Here is a 20,660-nt window from a genome sequence, read left to right on the forward strand (position 1 = left end):
TGGGCAGTTCATAAAAATGCAGCACACACTATGTGATCTCTGCGCCTGGCTTCTTTGCCTTAGCACGGTGTTGTCCACATTTCCCCATGCACCAGCATCTCATTCTGCTCTATGACCAGATTATTGCTGAATACTCTTCTAGTTAATTACCCAGGGGTACACGGGTATACCATATGCCATGTTTTGTTTATCCATAAACATTTGGGTCCCTTCCACGTTTTGGCGGTAACACTGTTTAATTTGTTTAAGAAACACCCAAACTGGTTTCCCAAGTGGCGGCCGAAGAGCATTTAGTGAGTACTGGCTGTGTACCCCTTTCACGAGCTCACCCCTACCCAGTGAGGTGGCTCCCAATATTCATTTCATTTTGTTGAGGCACAGAGAGGGTGAGACACTTGCTTCAGACTTCACTGGATCCCAGAGCTGTCTGTGCTGTTAAAGGCAGGGCTGCTGTGGTTGGTGTGGGCTCTGGAGACCAGCCCCTCACTCACACGACCACTGGGGCGCAGGTGGCCTGCAGTGGGTCCCCTGTGATTTCTTTGATTACCCGGTGCCCCTGGCAGATCTGGCAGGTATGGAAGGAAGAAACTGTAGGAAGGATCTGGGCATCTGTCCTGGGCTAGCGCTAGGCGTGGTCTTCCCGGAGGCGGGCCTGAGACTCCCAGACATCATGGTGTAGAGGGTGGGCAAAGGTAGAGGGTGGGCAAGGATCTATGGGCTTCTGGCCAGGGTGGCAACTCTCCCAGCCTTCTTGGGCACCCCTTGTCACGGGATAGGGTGTTCTAAGCTGCCCCAGGTCCCCAGCAAGGGTTCAGGAAACTTCGGTCCAGGTTTTGGTCAAAGGAATGAATGAACAAATGAACAAAAGCCAGCAGCCAACAGCAGCCAGAGGCATTTGAGGGTGTGCGGGACGAAGGCAAGGGACCTGACGGCTTAGCATTTTGGAGGTGACAGTCCTGCTCTGTGTGGTTCTGCTCAGAGTTCTGGAGAGTCAGTGGGGGTGGGAGTGAGATGCTGGCCTTGGGGCATGGTCCCAGGGCCATGAGGGACAAGTGGAGCTGCAGGTCCAGAGGGTAGAACCGAAAGCCACCAGAGCATCTCAGAGAGACAATCGCGGCCCCAGGTGTTTGGCGCGGAGCTGGGCATCTACTCTTCGTGACTCTGCAGAGTTGCTGTTTTCTCTCAGCCGTCAGTTGGCTGGGGTGATGTGGAGGGAGCGCCCTGTGCCTGGAGGTGTGTCAAGGGAGGCCAGACTTGGAGGGATGCCCCACCAGTGGGACCTGGCTTGCTGAAGTGACTCCGGGCCCAGAGACGCGATGCCATCTGGGGTCCTGAGCATGTGGGGTGTGCAGGTGGGCTGGGAGGGGGGTTCCCTTGGAGATGGTGAGAGAGGCCTAGGCCACCAGGCAGCCCAAGAGGAACATGCTCTTCCTCTTCCCTGTGTGAGCCGGAGGTCGTCCAGAGGTCACCCTCGGGAAAAGTTGGCACGAGAGGCACGATGGCCCGACTCAGGCCATTCGTCCGTCACCAACGGGCTGGGGCCGGCTCTTGGCTGAATTGGGGAGAGTGGGGCAGGGCACAGATGCCGGGCTCTGGGGGCTCTCAGAGTAGGGCCCACAGCACAGCACAGCCCGGAGCCTTGTCCACATGCTCAGGGATCCTGGAGGCCCCACTCAGAGGGTATAGAGCACAGTCCCGGAGAACTTGCAAAGACAGGACCTCAGAAGACCAGAGGTGGAGACTGTAGGCTTCCTCCCAGCTCTGCTGTTGGCTGTTCATGTGGGGCCATAGGAGTCAGGGGTGGCCCTGGCAGGAAGGCAAGCCTGTAGGACAGGCTGTGTTTGCTCTGAAGTTGCACTGGCCAGGACTCGGAGACAAAATCTGTCACCCGCATGAGCAGGGTGTGGGCCTGGAGAGGGCAGACCCAGCAACAGCTCCCCCACTCCAGGGCACCTGGGTGGGGATAAGGCCTGAGGAGGCCTTACCGGGCTCCGGGGGGCACACGTGGACGTGGACCCACTTGCTACCCTCCTCTGGCTCCGGCTGGTATTCTGACCCTCCCAGATTGGGGGGGCCTCTCTGAGGGGTGGTCCCAGGGCAGCTGGCCCTGGGAAGGCTCTGGGGGTTCCTGCCTTCTGGACCTTTCTTATGTGGCTGTGTTTGGGAGTATCCCCAGGGAAGGGTGAGGGGTGGGGGGGGTCTGTGGGGACCCAGGTTGCAGAGAACAGGAACCTCTTCTGGCTCCCAGCATGTATAACTTCTCCGGGGAAGGGGGGCTGTTTTAGATTTGGGGGCTCAGTTACCTTTGCTGCCTGGGGTGGCCGGAGGAGGCCAGCAGCTCTGAAGAAGGAGCCACCAGGGAGACTTCCCACATCCCCCCTCAGGGACTCTCCAACCGTGGCTCTCTGGACACCAGACCACACTGGGGTACGATGAGTCCTAGTGCCCACCCTCTGTGCTTTGAATCAGGGAGCAGAGGCACTCTCCAAAGGGCTCTGGGGGCACCAGAGCACCACCGAAGAGCCCGAAGCCCAAGGCTCAGAGAGGTCCCGAGTCCAAGAAAGGCCGGTTGGGCCACTCCTGGTCCAGGGCTGGGTGCACAGAGGCCTGGAGGCTGCCGTCTCAGGGCTGCACAGCCCCTCTCCCCACCAGGGGAGGCTGTGCACAGGTCCAGGCCCCAGAGGCCACCCCACCCCCAGCCCACCTGCCAGGGCTGAGATTTCTTCCCAGCAGGGGCTGTTCTCCTGTGTGCAGTGAGGAAGGAAATTGCAAATTAATCTTTATTTCCATCTTGGAAGAAAACCTTAATTCTCCGCATTGAAATGATCCTCGTCATCCCAGGGAATCAATTATGGGCTTTAATTGCGGCCAGTCCTAGCCAATCAGAGCAAGGCCGCCCCACCCGCTCCTCCCTCTCCTCCCAGAGCTGGTCTCTGTGGCGGTTGCCCCTCCTCCAGGTGCTCGGAGCCTCTGGGACTCTATCTCTTTGTCTCTCTCTCTCTCTCCTCTCTGTCTCTCTTCATGTCTGCCTCCCTCGTTTCCTCTGTGTGTCTCTTGCTGTGTCTCTGTCTCTGGGTCTCAGCTGTCCACCCCCCACCCCCAGCATGAGGCAGAGGCAAGAACCCCCAGGTCTGACAAGCCCTATGGGGGCTGGCTGGCTCCTGGGGGCGGGGGTTGGGGGGGCTCCTCCTGTGATCAGTCCCTGGCCCTGGAGCAGCAGCTTTGAGGGAGGAGCGTGAGGGTTGGGTGAGTTACTGGCCTGGCCCAGGTCCCTAGGTGCCCTCAGACTCACTCCCACACTCACCCAGAGTGACCATCCCTGGCCCCACAGGTCACAATATCCCAGGCCACTCTTTCAGCCCAGAGTCATGCTTGCTAGGGATTTGGGTGGGGGTCCCAAAATGGGGTGGGAGCAGCGGGACCTCAAAGATCTGGGTCCTGGGAAATGCCTGGGCCTTCAGGGCAGGGGAACCTGGGGGCGGGGTCCAGCAGGGAATGGGGGAAGCCCTAGAGGAATGTTGGGGCCTCACCCTTCAGACTCAGGACTGCCCGGAGAGCTGGTCTTCAAGAAAACAGGGTCACGAGGTGTGTGTGGCAAAAATTCTGTGTAACTTCCCTGACCGCCACTCTTCTGTGCCTCCCAAGGCCCTGTCCCTCGTTCATCTTTAATTCATGGCTGATACGCCACTCGGTCTCTTTGAGCAAAATGAAAACCTAAAAGGTAAGCGCCCTTTCCTGTGGCTTCTTAGGGACAACTACCGGTTGCGGGTTTGGAGGGCGTCCTGGCTCGCCTTTCCCCATGCACTTAAATACGTAGACCTGTGTTCGCAGGGTGCACGGCGTATTGCTTTACGGCTTTTCTTTTAATCAGGAAATAGTTCATTCCGCAGGTATCCTTTTGCAACTTCTCACGTGTTTGGGGATTGAGCCATGCGTTTCTCGGAGCTCATTCCACCCTATGCCACCCACCGCTGTCTGGGGGCCACTCCACGCGGATGAGCAGGTGGTTTGCGGTCCCTGCGCTGCCTCCTTGCGCACGCGAACGCGTGTGTGGTTGCGCCCTCCGGGCCCTCGTGTGTTACAGTCACTGGTCGCCGCGGCTTGCTCTCCGGAGCGGCGACGCAGATGTCCTCTCCTAGGAACATGGGTAAGCGTTCCTGTCCCCCCACCTCTTCACCCACACGTGCTATCATCAAACTTTTCTGTTTTTACCAGTTTGACCAAGGCAAAATGGCATTTTCTTGTTGCTTCAATTTGTACCGGGTGAAGCCGACGGGCAGCCTGGGATGTCCTGGGGGAGGTCACTGGGGTCGCCTGGTCTTGGGGCCCAGATACGGAGTGGGGAATGGCAACAGGCAAAGGGAGGGGGTGACAAAGACTATGAAGTGACCCTCGACTCAGTGCCTGCGCACGTGGCCTTCCTTTCCCATTCTGGCAGCAACTAAGAGGCTGGGATGATGAGAGCTTGTGTTTCAGGAAAGTTGGGGGAGAGGACGATGGTTGGAGTGGGCAGGGTAGGGAACCACGCCTGGCAGCTCTAAAGCCCTCCAGGCCTCATTCAGGCTGCGTGTGAGGGACACACGCATGCACAGCCTCACACACGTGCACTACACACCTGCACACAGATTCACCAAACACATTGTCAGGTTTTGCGGACACACCTGACTCCTGTGTGCTCCAGGATCCCCCAGCATGTACCAGAGGGCACCTGCCTGTGCCTCTGTACAGATGTGTGCACGTGGCCTGGCCCAGGGACAGTCTCAGACCCACCTGAGCAGGCGAGCCAGGCGTGCAGGCTTCTTCACAGGTGCCCCAGCCTTGCACACACTCATTGGTGCGGAGCTCCCCTACAAACCCTGGCCCATTCAGGACGCCCCTGGTGGTCAGACTAAGCCCCACTTGCAGCCCTAAGCCCCTCGTGCGTGGATCCTTGCAGATCTCCCTGCATATGTACCCTCCCAGGTTGGCCCGCCCTTCTTCGTAGCTCAGCCTCCTGGCAACTATTAACAGACTTGCTCAGGGAGCTGTGGTCTCAGCCAGCAGCTTCGGAACTCCCTTAGCAGGTTTGCCTGGGAGGGGAGAGGGGAGACGGGAGAGGGAAGGGCTGAGGCCCAGTGGGGTGCCAGTTGCGGATGTGGGTGTCCATTTCTGTCTTCTGTCTTCTCCAACGTGAGGACCTTCCTCTGTGATCTGAGGGCTCCCGTCCCCTCAAGAAGGCCCAAGGACCCATTCTGAGTGCAGTAAGCCCGTAGGCAAGGCCTGAATCAGCCAAGGGCGCCCCCCCCTCCGGAGGAGATGTCCCCCCTCCCCCCATGAGTTGCTGCGAAGGCTGGACTCATGCATTCTCCCGACAGATTCAGCCTACACTTACGGGGCACTTGCTGTGTGCCAGGCTCTATTTGCTGGACATAGCAGTGAAGCAGAGACAGGCCTGTGCTTCCAGGAGCCTCAGGCTCTTGTGGGGAAGCCCTACGACAACCAGGGGACCAATGTGAAACAGTGCTACAGTTAACTAAGCCAGGGGCTGTGGATGAGAAGGACGGGAGTGCTTCCCACTGGGTGGGCGGTGGTCCCTTCTGAGATGACACCTGAGTGGAGAGAAGGAGCCAGCAGGGCAAGGTCGGGCAGAAGGGGCGCTCCTGGCAGAAAGAACAGCAGGTCCTGAGGCAGGAGAGGCCTGTGTGGGTGACAGCGGCAGGGAAGGGGCCGTGGGGAGTTAAGGAGGGAGAGGAGGGGACCAGGTGGGAGGGCCACCGCCCCACTTCCTGCAGGGTGGCAGTGCTGGGAAGGGGAGCGGCCCTGATGGGCAGTGGGTGGCCCCAGGGGTTCATGCTCTGGCTCCCTGGTTCTAGGGGAGCAACCCCTCAGGAGGAGCTCCCCACTTTCAGAGCCCTGCTACCCAGCAGGGTGATTCATGAGAATACTACTTTATGGGTCTCTGCCCACTCACTCCCTGTCCTGCTGGTGTTTCCTGGGACCATCCCCACATGACCCACCCCTGAAGGTCAAGGTTGCCGGAGGCATAGAGGCCAGCAAAAACACCAGTGACAGAAACAGCTCCATTTCTGGGGATGTGCTTCATGGCTGGGACCCACAGGGCTTTGACATGTACTAGGCTGTCCAATCCCCGGCGGCCACAAATGCACGAGGGTGGGCACCTGGCAGGTACGCTAGGTGCTACACTAAGCACTGGGGATGGCAGTGAACAAATGCACAGAAACTTTTGTCCCTGGACCTCACATTCATTGGGGGACACTGACAACAAGTGAGGTCAATAAGCAAGACATTTGGTGTGTTAGAAGGTAGTAATCATTAGTGAGAACACTAAAGGAGGGATGGGGAGTCTAGGAGGTAAACTTTACAGAGGTACTCAGACAGGACTTCACTTAGCAGGGGGAGGGAGCAGGCTGACTGGTGTCAGAGGGAATGGCAGGTGCAAAGGCCCTGTGGTGGGAGGCCAGTGGAGCTGGAGCAGTGGGGGTAGGGAGGATAGTGGGACAGGAGGTCCAGGAGGCCACAGGACAGGTGTGTAGGCTTTACCCTGAGGTAGGTGGGGGCCCTGGAAGGGTTTTCCACAGGAGAAAGGCTTATGACAGGTGTGAACAGCCGTCCTCTGGCTGTCCTCTGGCTGACGTGAAAGCAGACCACAGGAGCGAGGGCAGAGCAAAGGACCTGTGAGAGGTGCTGGCATCAGTCTGAACCACTGGCATAGGGTAAGGAGGGACCGAGTCTGGGTAGGTGCTGAGGCTAACTCTGTGGGACTTGCCAAGGAGGGTGTGAGATAGAGGGGACGCTATTGCTTTCAGATGGGAATACAGGCGCGAGTAAGTAGCTCAAGGTCAAGGTTCCTAAGTGGTGAAAATCGGTATTTTTATATGAAATCTGCCATTTGAAAATGCTGGCAGTAAAAATGTTACAAATGTAAGGGCCATGTGGAACAGATAAGAGCCCACCCCCAGCCATCTCAGTGGTGTGCTCACTGAATAAGCTAGGTCTCAGGAAGCAAAGCAGGTGGGCAGCTGTGGGAATTCATCCAGGTCCAGGGTGCTGATTTGTGCTGCACCCTGCTGGGCTGCTGAGAAGGGCGGGCAGAGGAGGCTGGTAGAGCATCCCAGGACGGGAGGTAATTGTGTTGGGGGGCGATGAGAAGGGATGCATCGAGGAAGTACAGTTGGGAGGAGGGAACTGCCAAAGGCCCCACAGCTGAGATGTGAGTACTGGCTATGGGAAAAGACTCCCAGGGGGCCAGGACTGGGATCCACAGGTACACATGGGGATACATGGGCTCCTGCATATCTGCAACTAATCCCAGGACCGACGGCATGTCCCAGACTGGCAAGAGTCATTGCGGACTGATCCTGCCCTTGTGCACCTTAATGAGTCATAAACAGCAACTCAACAGCAACAGGCTTCAGCGTTAAAGGGAATTTATGGCCTCACATAATGAGAGGATGGGCTTCAGACATAGCTGGATCCAGGTGCTCAGCTGATGCCTTCAGGAACCTGTTTCTCTTCATCTCTCTGTCAGTCTTCTTCAGTGGAGATGTCCCTCTTTTGTGGTGTGAACTTCACTGCCTTCATAGTGACAGGATGATCATAGCAGCTTCAAGTTAATAACCAACTCAGCAACCCCAGCTGGAAGACAGGGCCTTGTTCCCGAGGGCTCCAGAAAAAGAACCCAGTGACGTGCCCAGCCCCTGCCACCCCCACATTTTAGAGGTGTGGAGGAAGCCTGCCTGGGATCCTAGAACCAGTGAGACCTGGGCTACTGTGCCTGTGACCTGCTGAGGGACAGTCCCCTCCCTGACACCTGTGAAGTGGAAACAGCCATTGTGTACAGAGAACGAGGACAACAAGATGCAGGAATTGTCCTGGGAGGCCGTGGCACCATCTGGGCGGGATGTGGGCTCTGGACCCCCTCAGACCTGGTGTCAATTCCCATCTCCCACCGACTCCCAGGGGACCCTGTGCAAGTCCTTGGAACCACAGAACCCCTCCCTGCCAGAGCCAGAAGGGGAGCTGCGTGGGGGGCTGCAGATCACCGGCAGCTGGCAGAGTTCACTCCTGTGGCTGGTGCTTGGCTCCCCACAGGGCCTGACTAAACTCCCACCTGAGTGCCCCTGAGCCAGGCCTCGGTCTCCAATGGCCCAACCACCTCCCCCTGCAGGCTGTTTCACCTTGGACTTGTCACTTGGCTTGTCTGAGCCTCAGTCACCCAGGGGAAATGAGGGTGAGGATTCACACCTTGTAGCGTGTCGCGGGAGAGAGAGAGAGTGCCACGCCCACCCCACTCTTTAACAGCCGCAGCTTCCCAGAATCCTCTCTTCTTGGCCTGATCGTTTGAGGGGCAAACTGTGCCTGGAAGAATGAGCAGGAGAGGAGCATGGTGGGAAGGGTGATCTGGGCAGGTGCACAGTGTGAGCAAACGTGCAGGGGTGGAAGAGGTTGTCTGGCTAGGGAGTCCCAAGAAGGTTGTTTGGAGCGTTCTGGGGCTGTGGTGGGCCTGGTGGGTGGGCAGGGAAGGTGGGGGCAGGGTGGGGCGACTGGCCTGGCAGAAGGTCCTACAAGGAGACCTCAAGGCCTGGCCCGCCCTCTCCAGGTCAGGGTCCCCTGGCTACAATGCAAGCAGTCTTTGGTGAGGGCTGCTGGCTGGAAGGACAGTTGTGTGTGTGGGTGTCCCTGCCCAGAACCAGCAGCCTCAGTGTTTCCACCCGAGATGTGGGCATCCCCAGAACTGGGCCTCTTTCCACTACCTTCCGGCCACCGGGAGATGCTTGTCTGTTTCATCAGTGGCATCCCGTGACTCTGACAACCGTCTCTCCTTATCAGCAGCCCACCCGGCTGTCCATGGGGTGAAGGGTGCCCCCGCTAGCCAGCATGTCCACACCCAAACCCCTGGAAACTGCACCAGGACCAGCCATGCAGTGGGACCTGGGCTGGGAATGTCACTGTGCCCAGGGCCGGGAGTTGGCAACAGCCATGTCCCCCACAGGGTTCCTGGTGCTGAGGGACTGAGGCAGAGGACCAAAGCTGCCCCTGCCTCAGTGTCCCCTTTGTGAAGCAGTCCAGGAAGCAGGTTTCCCCAGAGTAGTTCCTTGCCTTCCAGCCCATCCCTGAGCCAGGGGGTGGCCCTGCCAGGAGGGCCAGGCCACCAGCCTCTGAGCTCTGGCCTCCTGTGTCAGCACCGCCATCCTTTGAGCCTCTTCCTCCTACTCTGGCCATTGGCAACCATCCGTGAGGGGATCCCTGAGGCACTGAGTGAGTGAGCAGAGCTTGTTTGATGCCCCACAGGAGACAGACCTGAAACCACGCCCTGGTGGGTAGAAGGAGCACCGAGGGCAAAGGCCATCTCCCTCAGGGGAGATGGAGGAGGGGACCTTAGCTGGGCCTTGATGAGTTTGGACTCAGCCCAGCGGGGAGGCTCTGAAGCCAGGGTGCTGGGGAGACCCCAAGGGCCTGCGGGGGGGGGGTCAGCATGGGTGCATTTCCCTCCGCCCTGCTGAATACCGAGAACTAGAGAGATGCGGCTGATTGAGGGCTATCACCTGCCCCATCGTCCGGCCCCACATCTGATGAGGAACTGAATTGCTTCATCTCACAGCACGTTCATTGTGCAACAGTCCTGCCTCACGCCCACGCCCACCTGTCTCCCCCCCAGGTTTCTGGTCCGCTTCCGGTTGCCCCCCACCCGCCTTTCCTTCTCTGTCTCCAGCTGCTCCTCTGCCTTCTTTCTGGGCTCCCCTGCCACTGCCTGAGCCTTTGATGCACCACCCCCGCCAAGGGCTGTGGAGGGCAGACTCAGGGGTCCACACCAAGCTCATCAAGGGGACTGGCTCAAACCTAGCCCCACTGCTTGGTTGGCCTACAGTGGGCCCAGTGACCCCTCAGAGGGTGCCCAGGCACCCTCGGTCCTCTCCCTCCCGGCTCCCTCCTGCAGCCAAACAGTGCCAAGGCCAGCAGAGAACTTGATCTCCTGATCATCCCCAACCTGCCTCCACCTTCCCTCCCCTGGCCTCGTATGGCCCCCCTTCCTGGCCAGTGACTTCATGCGTCCTCCCCCTGGATGTAGGTCTCCCCCACATGGATCTGAGCTGGTCCCTTGTGATGCTGGTGGAGGAGGTGAGGGGGTGGTGGTCTTGGGTGGGGGTGAGGTTAGTAGTCCTACAATGACAGTCTCGGGGCAGCATAAGGAACTGGTATGGGAGGTCCTGCTTGGGTAGTGAACTGGGAGCACACAGGATGGGTCAGGTCTGGCTTCTGTGGCCTAGCCTAGACTCTGGCTCTGGAACCCTTGGGAAATCTGGTTTCCGAGGCCTCCCCTTGCAGCACCGGTGGGAGGAGGACTGGCTCCTGCACCCCACCTGGCTTGACCCCCACCTGCCTTTCTGTTTCTAAGCAAGGAGCCCCTTAGGGCTCTCTCAGCGTTGAAGGGAACTTGAGAGGTGGGGTGAGGCGAGGGGGGCCTCAGAGGCTGAAGGGTGAGGCGGGGAGGAGGATGAGGTCACAGCTTGGGGGCAGGTACTGAGGTGGACAAGGCAGGGAGAAAGGATTCAAGGAGAGGGTGACCTGAACTCCCCCGGTGCCCTTTACAGGGACCCGTCCATCGAGCTGCGCTTCCCAGCCTGCCCCTCCCACCTGTGCCCACCTCAGCAGGCTGCCCATGGCTCAGGGCCCAGCCCTGGCCTCAGGGTGTGGCAGGTGAGAAAAGTAAACTGGGCTGGAGGGAGAGGGATGTGGACCCCCGGGGAGACCGAGGCGGTGCTGGAGGGAGCGAAGGGAGACCAGCGGGGAGGCCGTCGGCCTTCACCAACCCAAATGGCCCGGCCACCTTCCTTAGCTTGGTGGGGCTCAGTGGGCCCAGGGAAGCAGACAGGGCCCAAGTGGGGAGGGAGTAGGGCTGTGCAGGTCAGGGGACCAGAGGCTTGGCCCCCATAGAACAGGGGGGCAGTTAGCCCCGTCTGGTTGGGATGGTGCTGGAAGCCTGGAGGCTCAGGGCCGAGTCTCTGGGATGTCCCTTGAGGGGCCAGGCAGGTGGCTGAACCTGGCCCCTTACCCAGCCTCCCCAGGTCAGTCTGGGCTCCCAGCTGGCCTTTATCTAGAGGCCCAGCTGTGGCCACGGGAAGTGGCCGTTTCTCTCTGCTGTGCTGTCTCCCCACCAGCCCTAGTGATGGTGATAACATGGGAGGGCGTGGGGAGGGGATTGAGCAATACCTTGTGGTGGGGCACACGGGGAGGCGCTGGGACGCCTGACCTCTGACCTGCTGGCCCGGTATGGGGTGGGGCGCAGGGCAGCCTGTCTGGCCTGATGGCTGTGCCGCACACGGGAGTACGCTGAGGGCAGGGGTCATAGCCACACCTCGCGGGCTCCAGGTTGCCCCTGCCCCACCACATCCAGGGAGCACCAGGCTGTGATCCCAGGGCCCGGCACACAGAAGGTGCTTAATAAATGCGGAAGAACCACCTTCAGGCCTCTTTCCAAAACTATCCCTGTTTCCAGTTTCCATCCACCTACACTGAATCCCCAAAACTTTCCAAGCCCTCTTTCTCCTCCCAGGGCTCAGCCTCACCCCTCCCCTGCTCCTTGGCCAACTGACCACCAAAACCAATCCTGGGAGCCCTCCTCCACCCCTGTGGTCTCTGTGCCTCTTGGGTGAGGGGGTCCTGACCTCCAGGCCTTGGACATTCAGAACTGGCATGGAGTTGGGGCCAGAGGGGTCTCTTGAAATTCCGATCTGATGCACTTGACCTGCTTACACCCTTCAAGATGACTGGAGCAGCCTTTGAGGCCTCCGGCCCCACTCAGCTGCCGTCTTTACTCCCTCTGCCCACACTGCTGGCTCTCAGCAAGAGAATGGGGCTGGGACAGACAGAGGAGCCAGGGGTTGGGGTCAGCTTCTCCCTGAGGGAACACAACGCACCCCCCACCATCCTCTAGCTGCTGGCCGCTGCCTCCCTGCAATCAAGCGCCACTGCTGGCTGAGCTCCTCTAATTAATGGTACCACTCTGTTATCAGCTGAGCGCTAATTACTCTTTTTAATCAGGGCTGCCTGTGCGGAGGCTTCTGGAGGCTTGGTACGCGCTGGGGGGAGCCTGGGAGCCATGACCTCATCCCTCCTCATGCAGGCCTGATGCAGTGCTCTCCTGAGGCCTTACGCCTTTTGTGCCCTCTGCTGGATGGCACCTCTCCTCCTGGCAAACTCCTACTCTCTCTTCAAGGCCTTGTCCCAGTGATCCCTCACGAGGCCTCGTCTCACCTGCAAGGCTATGGAGGACAGACATGGCTAACCGAGGAGCAGAGAAGCTGTGAGCAGGACTGGCCTTGTTCTCCTGAAGGGGAGCTGGAAAGGCTAAAGCCCAGCTAAAGGCAGAGGAGGCGGGGAAGGCCCGAGGCCTGGATCAACCCTGAGGGTGAGTTGGCACTGAGAGGTCCTGGCTCAACCTGAGGGGGGCTCTGGGTCCCCAGAATGGGGGCCATGCTCCCCCTTCCCATCCCACCAGGTTCCGGGAACCAGGCCCTACCCACCTGCAGGCCCCTGGGGCCCAAGGGACAAACTGCCCCCCCACGTGTCACCACCCTGTGCACACTGTTCCCGATACCCTCTTCACCCCACTCCGACACAGACACACCAGAGAGCCACAGCCTGACAGACTGCCTTCCCTGAGCACACGAGGACATATGCACACACTCAAGACACTAAGACCCACACACCCGGCTGTTCACACAGACCCATGCCCAAACACACAGGCACACATGCACGGGCAGGGCAGGAGGCCTGGGAGAACAGAAGCTGCCCCTTCTTCTGCCCTGGGCCCCCAGGGCTTCCCGTTTACGAGACTTTATCTATCAAAAATATATTAACCCAGAAGCCTGTTTCCATCAGAGTCTCGATTCCAGGGACATTTCCAGATAAGCCTTATCTCATTGCTGGTGCATTAGCCTTGCTGGTCTGGGGGCCTGCCAATCACGGCCACCCCTCCTGCCCCAGCCCATGGCAGGACGCCTACCCATGACTTCATTCTGTATGGGCAGGTTGGGGGAGGAGTGGGGGGGGGGCACTGCCTCTTGCGCCCCCATCTCTCTGCCAAAGCAGGGTCCCAGAAGGCGCCTTTTTCCAAGGATACACCCAAGGCCTTGAGGCAAGGGACGTGGGGATGTCTGGAATCCTCCAGAGCCTGGATTTGAGTCCCAGCTGTACCTGAGGCTATGGTCAGCTGAGCCCCAGTCCCCGCCACCCTCAACACCTACAACTAAGGTGATGTTTCCCAGACACCCCTATGGGTAGAAGCGCCAATTTAGCGAGTTTATGTGTTTGAGAAAGGCTGCAGGGGGCTTGCCCTCTCTTCTACAGCACCTACAGCTGGCTGGGGAGCTAGGGGCGGGGGGACACGGCTGTGTGAATGCCCCTGGACACTGCTGGCCCCCACCCCTGCCCCTGCCCACCCACCCCGGCTGCACTTCTCCTTCAAAGGCTGTGTCCTGGCCCAACCCGGGCACTCGGGTTTCTTCTGATGCCAGTCCTGATAGAGGCCTCTCCCGGAGCAGGCTGCTGGCCCGCACTCTCTGGTTTTGGCGGGGTGGGGGGGGGTGTCCGAAGCTTCTAGGAGTCACACTGGCCAGCTCCTCCTCTTCTCTGTGTCTCAGTGTCCTCCACCTGAGTCAGTCTCCTCCCCTGGGTGTTGAGGGTGCTGTCTGCGGGACATGTGGGAGGCAGGGAGAAAGGTGTGGGTGGGTGTGGGCACTGTGACAGAGGTCCTAGAAAAATGGCCAGTTCAGAGGGGAGCTGGGCCCTGGGGCTGCCTGCCCCACTACGAGGAATTCATAGGCCACTCTCCTCCCAGCAAGGAGGCCTTGTGTGCTGGTCCTGCTGCCAGGGCTGTGGGTAATGCAGCAGGCAGCAGGGCACCCAGTACCTGAATGACCCCATGAAGCAGCTGCTTTTGTAGCCATTTTATACGTGGGGATGCTGAGGCACAGAGGTCAGGGAACTGGGCCAAGATCAAACAGGAGAGGAGCCAGAATGAACCAGGCAATGGCTCTGAGCACCCCCATTTACCACCCCCCCCCCCCCCCCCACTGTGGATCTGCCCCCAGAATTAGTTCCTGTTTGGTATTCCCTCTATGCCTGCTGGACGGGGGAGCAATCCCTCCAGCCAGCCTCTGACCTGATGCCCTGGCCTGATACCTCGTGGCTCCCCAGCACTCCACGGGGGCCCTTCCTGGCAGAGCCCTCTCCGGACTTGGCGGTCCAGAGAACCCCCGTGTCCCTTAAGGTCCAGGAGACCCCCCTGGGGCCACCCAGCCCGGCCTAGGGGCCTGACACCCTGTGAACTCCTCAGCCCACTCCCACTGGGCTTTGAGTTCTGGTTCCTCCAGCTATTCTCTGGGTGGGAACCTGCTTAACTCCCTTGACAATGCCCCTCAGGAACAGGCAGGGGTGGCCCTTCCAGGTGAAATCACAGAGACCAGCAGAGCGGGCAGGCACCCCGGAGCATTTATTTGTAGCCGGCAAGTGCCAGGCCATCTAGGACAGGGTGTGGATTAGCCCTCCCATGGCTGCCTGTGGGGTGACCTGGGAAACGCTGGCTCCCAGCAGCTCGGAGGGCACCAGGGCAGACTCTCTGAGCCTCGGCCCTGAAGCTGCTGCTGCCTCACTCCCCAGGCTTCTCACCCGGGCGTAGCGCCAGGCCCAGGGCCCGCATCTGCAGGGTCATGGGGAGGGATACACAAAAGGAGGGTGAGGCACATCTGGTCTGACGCTTGGCACTGCAGCCCAGGCCGGGGGCCTGGGCAAGGTCACGGGAACACTCAGGGAGACTGGACCATGCGCTTATGGGTGTCGAAGACGTAGCGCTTGAAAGACAGGCTGACGGCTACATGCTGCGCAGGCTCGGGCCGCTCAGCCCCCTCCTCTGGCTTGGCTGCTTCTCCTCGGCCGGCTCGGCCCCGCTTCTTGAGGGTGGGCGTCAGCATCTTCTTGGACTCAGGGCTGAGGCCACCTGCAAGGCACAGAAAGAGAGCCCGTTACTCTGCAAGGCCTGCTGCTCTCTGACCTGCTGCTCTCTGACCTAGATGGGCACCCGCTCATGCTGGCCCATCTTCAAATCTCCTTCCCCCAACTCAGTGATACCCTCACTCTCTCCTAGGCCAAGCCAGGACCCTGGTGCCACTCTGGGCTCACTCTTCTGCCTCCTTGCCCAGCCAATGGACCCCCAAGTCCTAGGGTCTACTCTGCCACCTAAATCCCACATTCCAGCCCCTCTCCCACCATGCTGGTCCATGTCAGGGGCCTGTCCAGCTTGGAGCTAAGCCAGTCCCCTGCCCACCCACCCACTCTGCACTCAGGCTCTACGGGGATCAGCCTTACACTTACTGGCTACGTCCTTCTGCTCTAAATGGTCCTACTGTTTCCCAGGACACTCCCACTAAACATGTACACTGAAACTTGGCTTTTGGTGTTCTCCAACTGTCCCTGGAAATCCACTCTCTGCTCCTCTGTGTGCCTGGGAGGCCGACCTCTGCAGACAGCATATGGGCTCCTGTGCCCTCTGGCTGCTGGTTAGGTTCAGCCAGTGGGAGCCCCAACAGATCAGAGAGTGGGAGCAGAGAGCAGCTGGGGTGTTTCCTGTTCCCTAAAGCCAGCACTCCTGCTGGGGAGCCTTCTCCCTGGGCTTTCGCATAAGCTGTCCCTCCACACAGGGGTGGGAGCAGCCCCCACTGGTTTCCATCACATTTTACAGGCTCCTTTAAACCAGCGCCCTCTCGTCACTCCCTCCACTACGTACAGTATACAGACTTTATGTTCATTCTCTTCAGCCAAATGATGGAGTGGAAATCAGATCCCTGCTAACACCCTAAAGCCAGCCCCTGCTTTTCTAGCCGCTTCACCATTGCTTTGGTGCATTCCCTGCTACCTCAAGGAACATGTGACCATTCCTGGGCTCCCTGCAGTCATGCTTACAAACCTCTGCACAGGCTCTTCCCTCTGCCTGGAATGCGGCTCCCCACCTTGGCAATGGAAGAAGGCTCGCTCATCTCTGCGCACCTGGCTGCACTCCTTGAACACTAGGCTTTCTCTGGGGCTTGTCTTTTTGAGGAAACTGCTCCGTAGCAGCATGGCCCAGCGTCTTTGTGGGCTGCTGGCCAGGGTGACAGTCGGCTGCTTTGAGCACCGGCGGAGAGGCTCTGGCTCCAAGGCTGTGGCCGAGGCCTCAGACCAGCTCTGTAAAAGCAGAGTGCTCCAGAGCTGGCTGCTCACAACCCTGCTGAGGAAGCCGGTGGGAGCAGGTTGGCAGGGCTGTGGCGGGGTGTGAGCGGAAGGGAGCGCCGTGAGACTGGCATGGGGCAAGGATGCCCAGGGGGCGGCGGCTCCGGGATGCGACTACTGGGAGAGCTGGGTACACAGCCTTCATTCCTGGCAAGGGGCAAGTGAGGTGGAGCCCAGCCCACACTGTGCTTGCCAAGAGGGGTCCTGGCAGGCCTGCGTCCCTCCACTTCCTTCTAATATGCACAGAGGGGCTGTTTTGGCCAGTGGACCCAGAGGCTAAGTCCAAAGCTGGCGGGAAGCGGGGGCTGGGCAGCAGGCAGAGGGCTCCCTTCCCTGCGTGCCCTGCTGCACCCGATCTGTGTCTGTCGGCACCTGAAGGGCCTCGTCCTTCAGCTCAGTGTTGGCCGGGTGTTTGTGGTCTCCCCAGAAAGCCAGAAGTGGTGTTCTGGTGTCAGGCTTCAGTGCCTTTGCTTATCCTGTCCCCACCAGGTGGGGAGCTCTGGGTGGCTGGGGTGTGTGGATTATTCCGTTTAGGCCAAGCACTCATGCATGTTTGCTGAAGCAACCCCTTCTTCGTACAGAGGCAAAAACAGAGCCCCCAGAAGGGCACGGACTGCCTCCAGGCCCCACAGTGAGGAAGAGCGAGGGTTTGAACTCTGGGCTTGCTGCTGCTGGCCAGTGCGGGTCACTGCTCCCCAGCCCATCACTCAGTGCGGGTCCACCTTTGGCAGGGGAATACCCGCTGTGAGGGCACCATGGAGATTTAGAAAGGTGACCAGGAGACTGCCTTGAGGGACACTGGAGAGTCAGCCAGGGGTAGCTCTACCTCCTGGAAGGGGACTTGGTCTCCCTTCTACAGGCAGAGATGAGATTGCTGGTCTCTCAAAGCCTGCACCCCCAGGAAGGCCGGGACTCGTGGCTGATGTGGATGGAGCTCTGGGATGCTGGGGGCCTGTGAGACCTGGACCAAGTGGAGCCATCCTCTGGCTGGGCAGCACGGTGTCCAATCGCAGGCTCCACACCCAGCAGGATAGCGCACCTCTGGAACGGGGCGTGGGAATGGCCCCGGGCCAGGCCCCCAAGCTAGTGCCAGGCCTGCAGGTATCTGCCTCCCCAGATCGGAGCCCCAGCCTTCCTTCTGCAAACAGAGAAGGTGGCTGGCACCAGACCCTGACAAATGGCACGGGCAGCCTGTCTCCCTCTGGTGCCAGGAGGTCTGATGGCTGAAGAGGTGCGGGGCTCCCCGGCGTCTGCGCGGGGCTGGGGAGACAGGCGTGGCCCAATCGGCGGTCCATCTCGCCCGTGCTGGCTCTCGTTACACACCGGGCATACCTTACATGGCCCAAAGCAGGCAGACCCAGAAAATCTCTCTGGCACTGGCGAAGATGTGGCCATCAAACTGCTCTTCTGAGATGGCCAGGCTCATTTGCCTCTGCTCCATTTTGGGGTGGCCTGGACACAACTGTGGGTTTGGAGCAAATGTCCCAGGAGCCACTTTGTTTTCTGCTGGCCTTTCTCCCCCTTAGCCAGACGGCCAATGGAGAGAAGCGAAGGGCAGGCTGGGATATGGGGGGGTCAGAGCTGCTGCCCTCACCGAGCTTTCCCGGGGAAACATTCACACAGTGACAAGTCACACAGGAGACAAGGGTGGTGAGCACACAGACCAGAGCCTGGCCCCCACGGAGTTTAAAAAAGTCTCAGAAGGGGCAGAGAGGAAACAAGCCAGCAAGACAGACTGCCGCCAAGGTGGTCAAGGAAGCAAAAGTGCCTTGTCACTGGGAGGGGAGGATGGCCAGGTCGTATGGGCCCAGGGCTGACTTTCCTCAAAAAGAGCTCTGAACAGGGTGCGGGAGGTGGAGGGAGTGTTGGGGGGATGGGGGACTGGGGTGGGTGCAGGTGACAGGGACTGGCTGCATGGAGATCCTGGGCAAAGGTCTGCAGGCAGAGGGAGTCTGAGTCCCCAGACCTGGCAGGGTAATAAGCATGGTGCCTGAGGACAGATGAGGATGTGTGGCTGCAGGCCGGTGGGGCTGCGGGGGGACCCCAGCTTACCATGTCCATGTAATGCACCCTGTGTGCCAGACAACTCGGGCACCCAAGCCAGGGAGGGTCCCAGAGACCTTGTTGGGGGGCTCAGAGTGGGGAGGAAGGTGGCCAAATGCCAACTGTCTACCTGCCTGGCATCCCTCAGGGCTCCTGCAAATTCTCGTAGGCTCAGGGACACAGGGGCAAGCAGGACCATCCTGCTCTCACAGAGCTACCATCCTCTTTTAGGGCCCTCCCTTTGAAGCACCCCCCTGGTAGGCCACTTAGGTTTGGGAGCTATGTGTGGCCCCTCCTGGAATGGCCCCCAACGTGGGGACAATGTTTGGAGCTCCGGGCTTCTAACTCCTGCACGTGACCTGGCCCGTATGTGTCTCTGAACCGTTCATTCCCTTCACCCCAACACACCAGCTGCACTCCTACCGCGGGGCCTTGGCATTCACAGGTTCCTCTGCTCAAAGATTGGCCCCAGCAGTTCCACTGGCTCCCAGGCCCACCTCATTCTAATCGCTGTGCAAATGTCACCTCCCAGAGTGGCCTTCCTGACCACCTCACTCCAGCTGCCCTGACCCCTTCCACCCAGCTCTGTTTTTCCAATAGCTAAGATCACCTTCCAACATACCGCTGCGAGGTCCTCATTCTGATGTCGGTTGTCTGCCCCACCCCAACATGAGTTCTACCACCGCAGGGATTTTGTCTCTCTGTACATAGCTGGAAGCCCAACATCGAGAAGGATCCTTGGCTCAGAGGAGGGCCTCAAAGAATACTACCGAGGAACAAGAAGTGGCTATGAAGCTCTCACAGTGGTCTCCTCGTGGACCCAGCAACCCATTCCAGGCATTCAGTCCTAACGAGGACCTGAGATTTGTGCACATAGATGTCCCCACGCACGCAGGCACTTAGCCCTCACAGCACAGTGTGGAAGACACTGAGGTCCAGGCCAGTAACCGGCCCCCAATCACACAGGTCTGGAGAGGCAGAGCTGGGCTCCGTGAGGCGACCTGGTGCTGAGGTCTGGGTGCACCATGGAGGCCTATGAAGTTCCAGGGGCGCTGAGACCCGCAGCAGGGCTGTCAGGATAGGACTGGCATGTGTTTGCTGGGGCAAAATAGTCTAGGAGATGAACTGACCCGAGAAGAGTTTAAAGTCACAAAGACAAACGTACGAATTAATTGGGGGAAAAAAACCCATAGGAATACAAACTTGGATGATTTCTACTCTAACTCTCCTGCACCCAGGCCCAAGCCCGGAGGAAGCACAATGCTGCCCTGCGCAGTCTGGCTGCCGGATGTGTGGCTACATGGGGAGGCTGCGGTGAGGGTCACACGGCTCCAGGAGGGTGGGCAGGGGAGCGAGGGGAGGGGGCGTCCCCCTCAGCCAGGTCTGCCTGCATGTCCTGGTTAAGGCTCTCAGAGCTGCTGCTGTTGGCCAGGAAGCTCACTGCCATCTCTAGGCCAGTGGGATCATCTCTGCAGCAATCTGGCCCTGCCTGCTGAAGGGCAGGCTGAGCACAACCTGGGGCCATGCTCATGGCTCCTCCACAGCCGCCAGAAGCCCTTGGTTTCTGACGCCGGTGAGCGGGGGAGGGGAGAGGACACCAGCTTAGAGCATCACCTTCCACAACCTACTGAGGGTCCACCCCCCGCTCCCCATCCTTGCTGCCCTGTCCTGGTGCAGGAGGCCTCTGGGGCACTCCCCAGGGGGCCCTTCTCTCTCATCCTGCCCCCGGCTGTGGAGGAGTTGCTCAAAGGCTCATGCAGAGCTCTGGACTGGGTTCCATCAAAAGGATAAAGTCTGTCTTCTTACTCAACACCCAAGACCTTGGGTCATCCAGTGTGTGTGCCCCCTTCTGCCCCTCACGCCCTTCTGACTCCCACTCCCACTCCCACTCTGCCAGGAGGAATCAAGCAGGGCCTCCAGCTACCTCCCTTTGTGTGAAACGCTCTTCCCTGCCCTTCCTGTCTGGCTAATGCCTGCTCTGCCACTATCTCTGTGGGAAGGCTTTCCTCACCTGCTTGGGTTGAGCAAGATCCCTCTTGGAACCCTACTTGGCATGTTTTTTGCATCCCTCTCCCTGGTGGCCTGTAAGGGGGATTGGGAGGAGATGGCCCCTGCAGTGCTGGGCACAGGGCCTGGCAGACAGGCTCTGGGAGGGTTCGATGGATGAAGGCAAAGGGAAAGCGCTGACCCAGGGGTACAAGGCAGCAGAAGTAAAAACACTCCCGCAGAGCCCGTGCCTCCGGGACTAGGAAATACCTGTCTGTGAGCTGGTGGCCCAAGGCTCAGACCATGGGCCCCTGCCCGCTGCGACCCGGAGCCCGGCTCCATACCTGGCGGGGTGCGCACGGAGT

The 20,660-nt window shown here is 59.6% G+C and overlaps 1 protein-coding gene across 4 annotated transcripts in view; it reads right to left on the bottom strand.

The window, feature by feature from the left end:
* Positions 1 to 14,472: 14,472 nt before the first annotated feature.
* Positions 14,473 to 20,660, bottom strand: part of EEFSEC (eukaryotic elongation factor, selenocysteine-tRNA specific) — a 249,570-nt gene continuing 243,382 nt past the window's right edge. For 3 of the 4 annotated variants that reach the window (XM_032336962.1, XM_032336797.1, XM_032337040.1), the window contains one exon: positions 14,473 to 14,998. In XM_032336962.1, coding sequence (XP_032192853.1) covers positions 14,808 to 14,998 — 191 coding nt within the window. In that variant the 3' untranslated portion in view covers positions 14,473 to 14,807. The remainder of the gene's footprint in view (positions 14,999 to 20,660) is intronic. The other variant, XM_032337116.1, reaches the window with a different exon arrangement.

This window comes from Mustela erminea, chromosome 1, assembly GCF_009829155.1.
Source record: "Mustela erminea isolate mMusErm1 chromosome 1, mMusErm1.Pri, whole genome shotgun sequence".
Classification (NCBI taxonomy): Eukaryota; Metazoa; Chordata; class Mammalia; order Carnivora; family Mustelidae; genus Mustela; species Mustela erminea.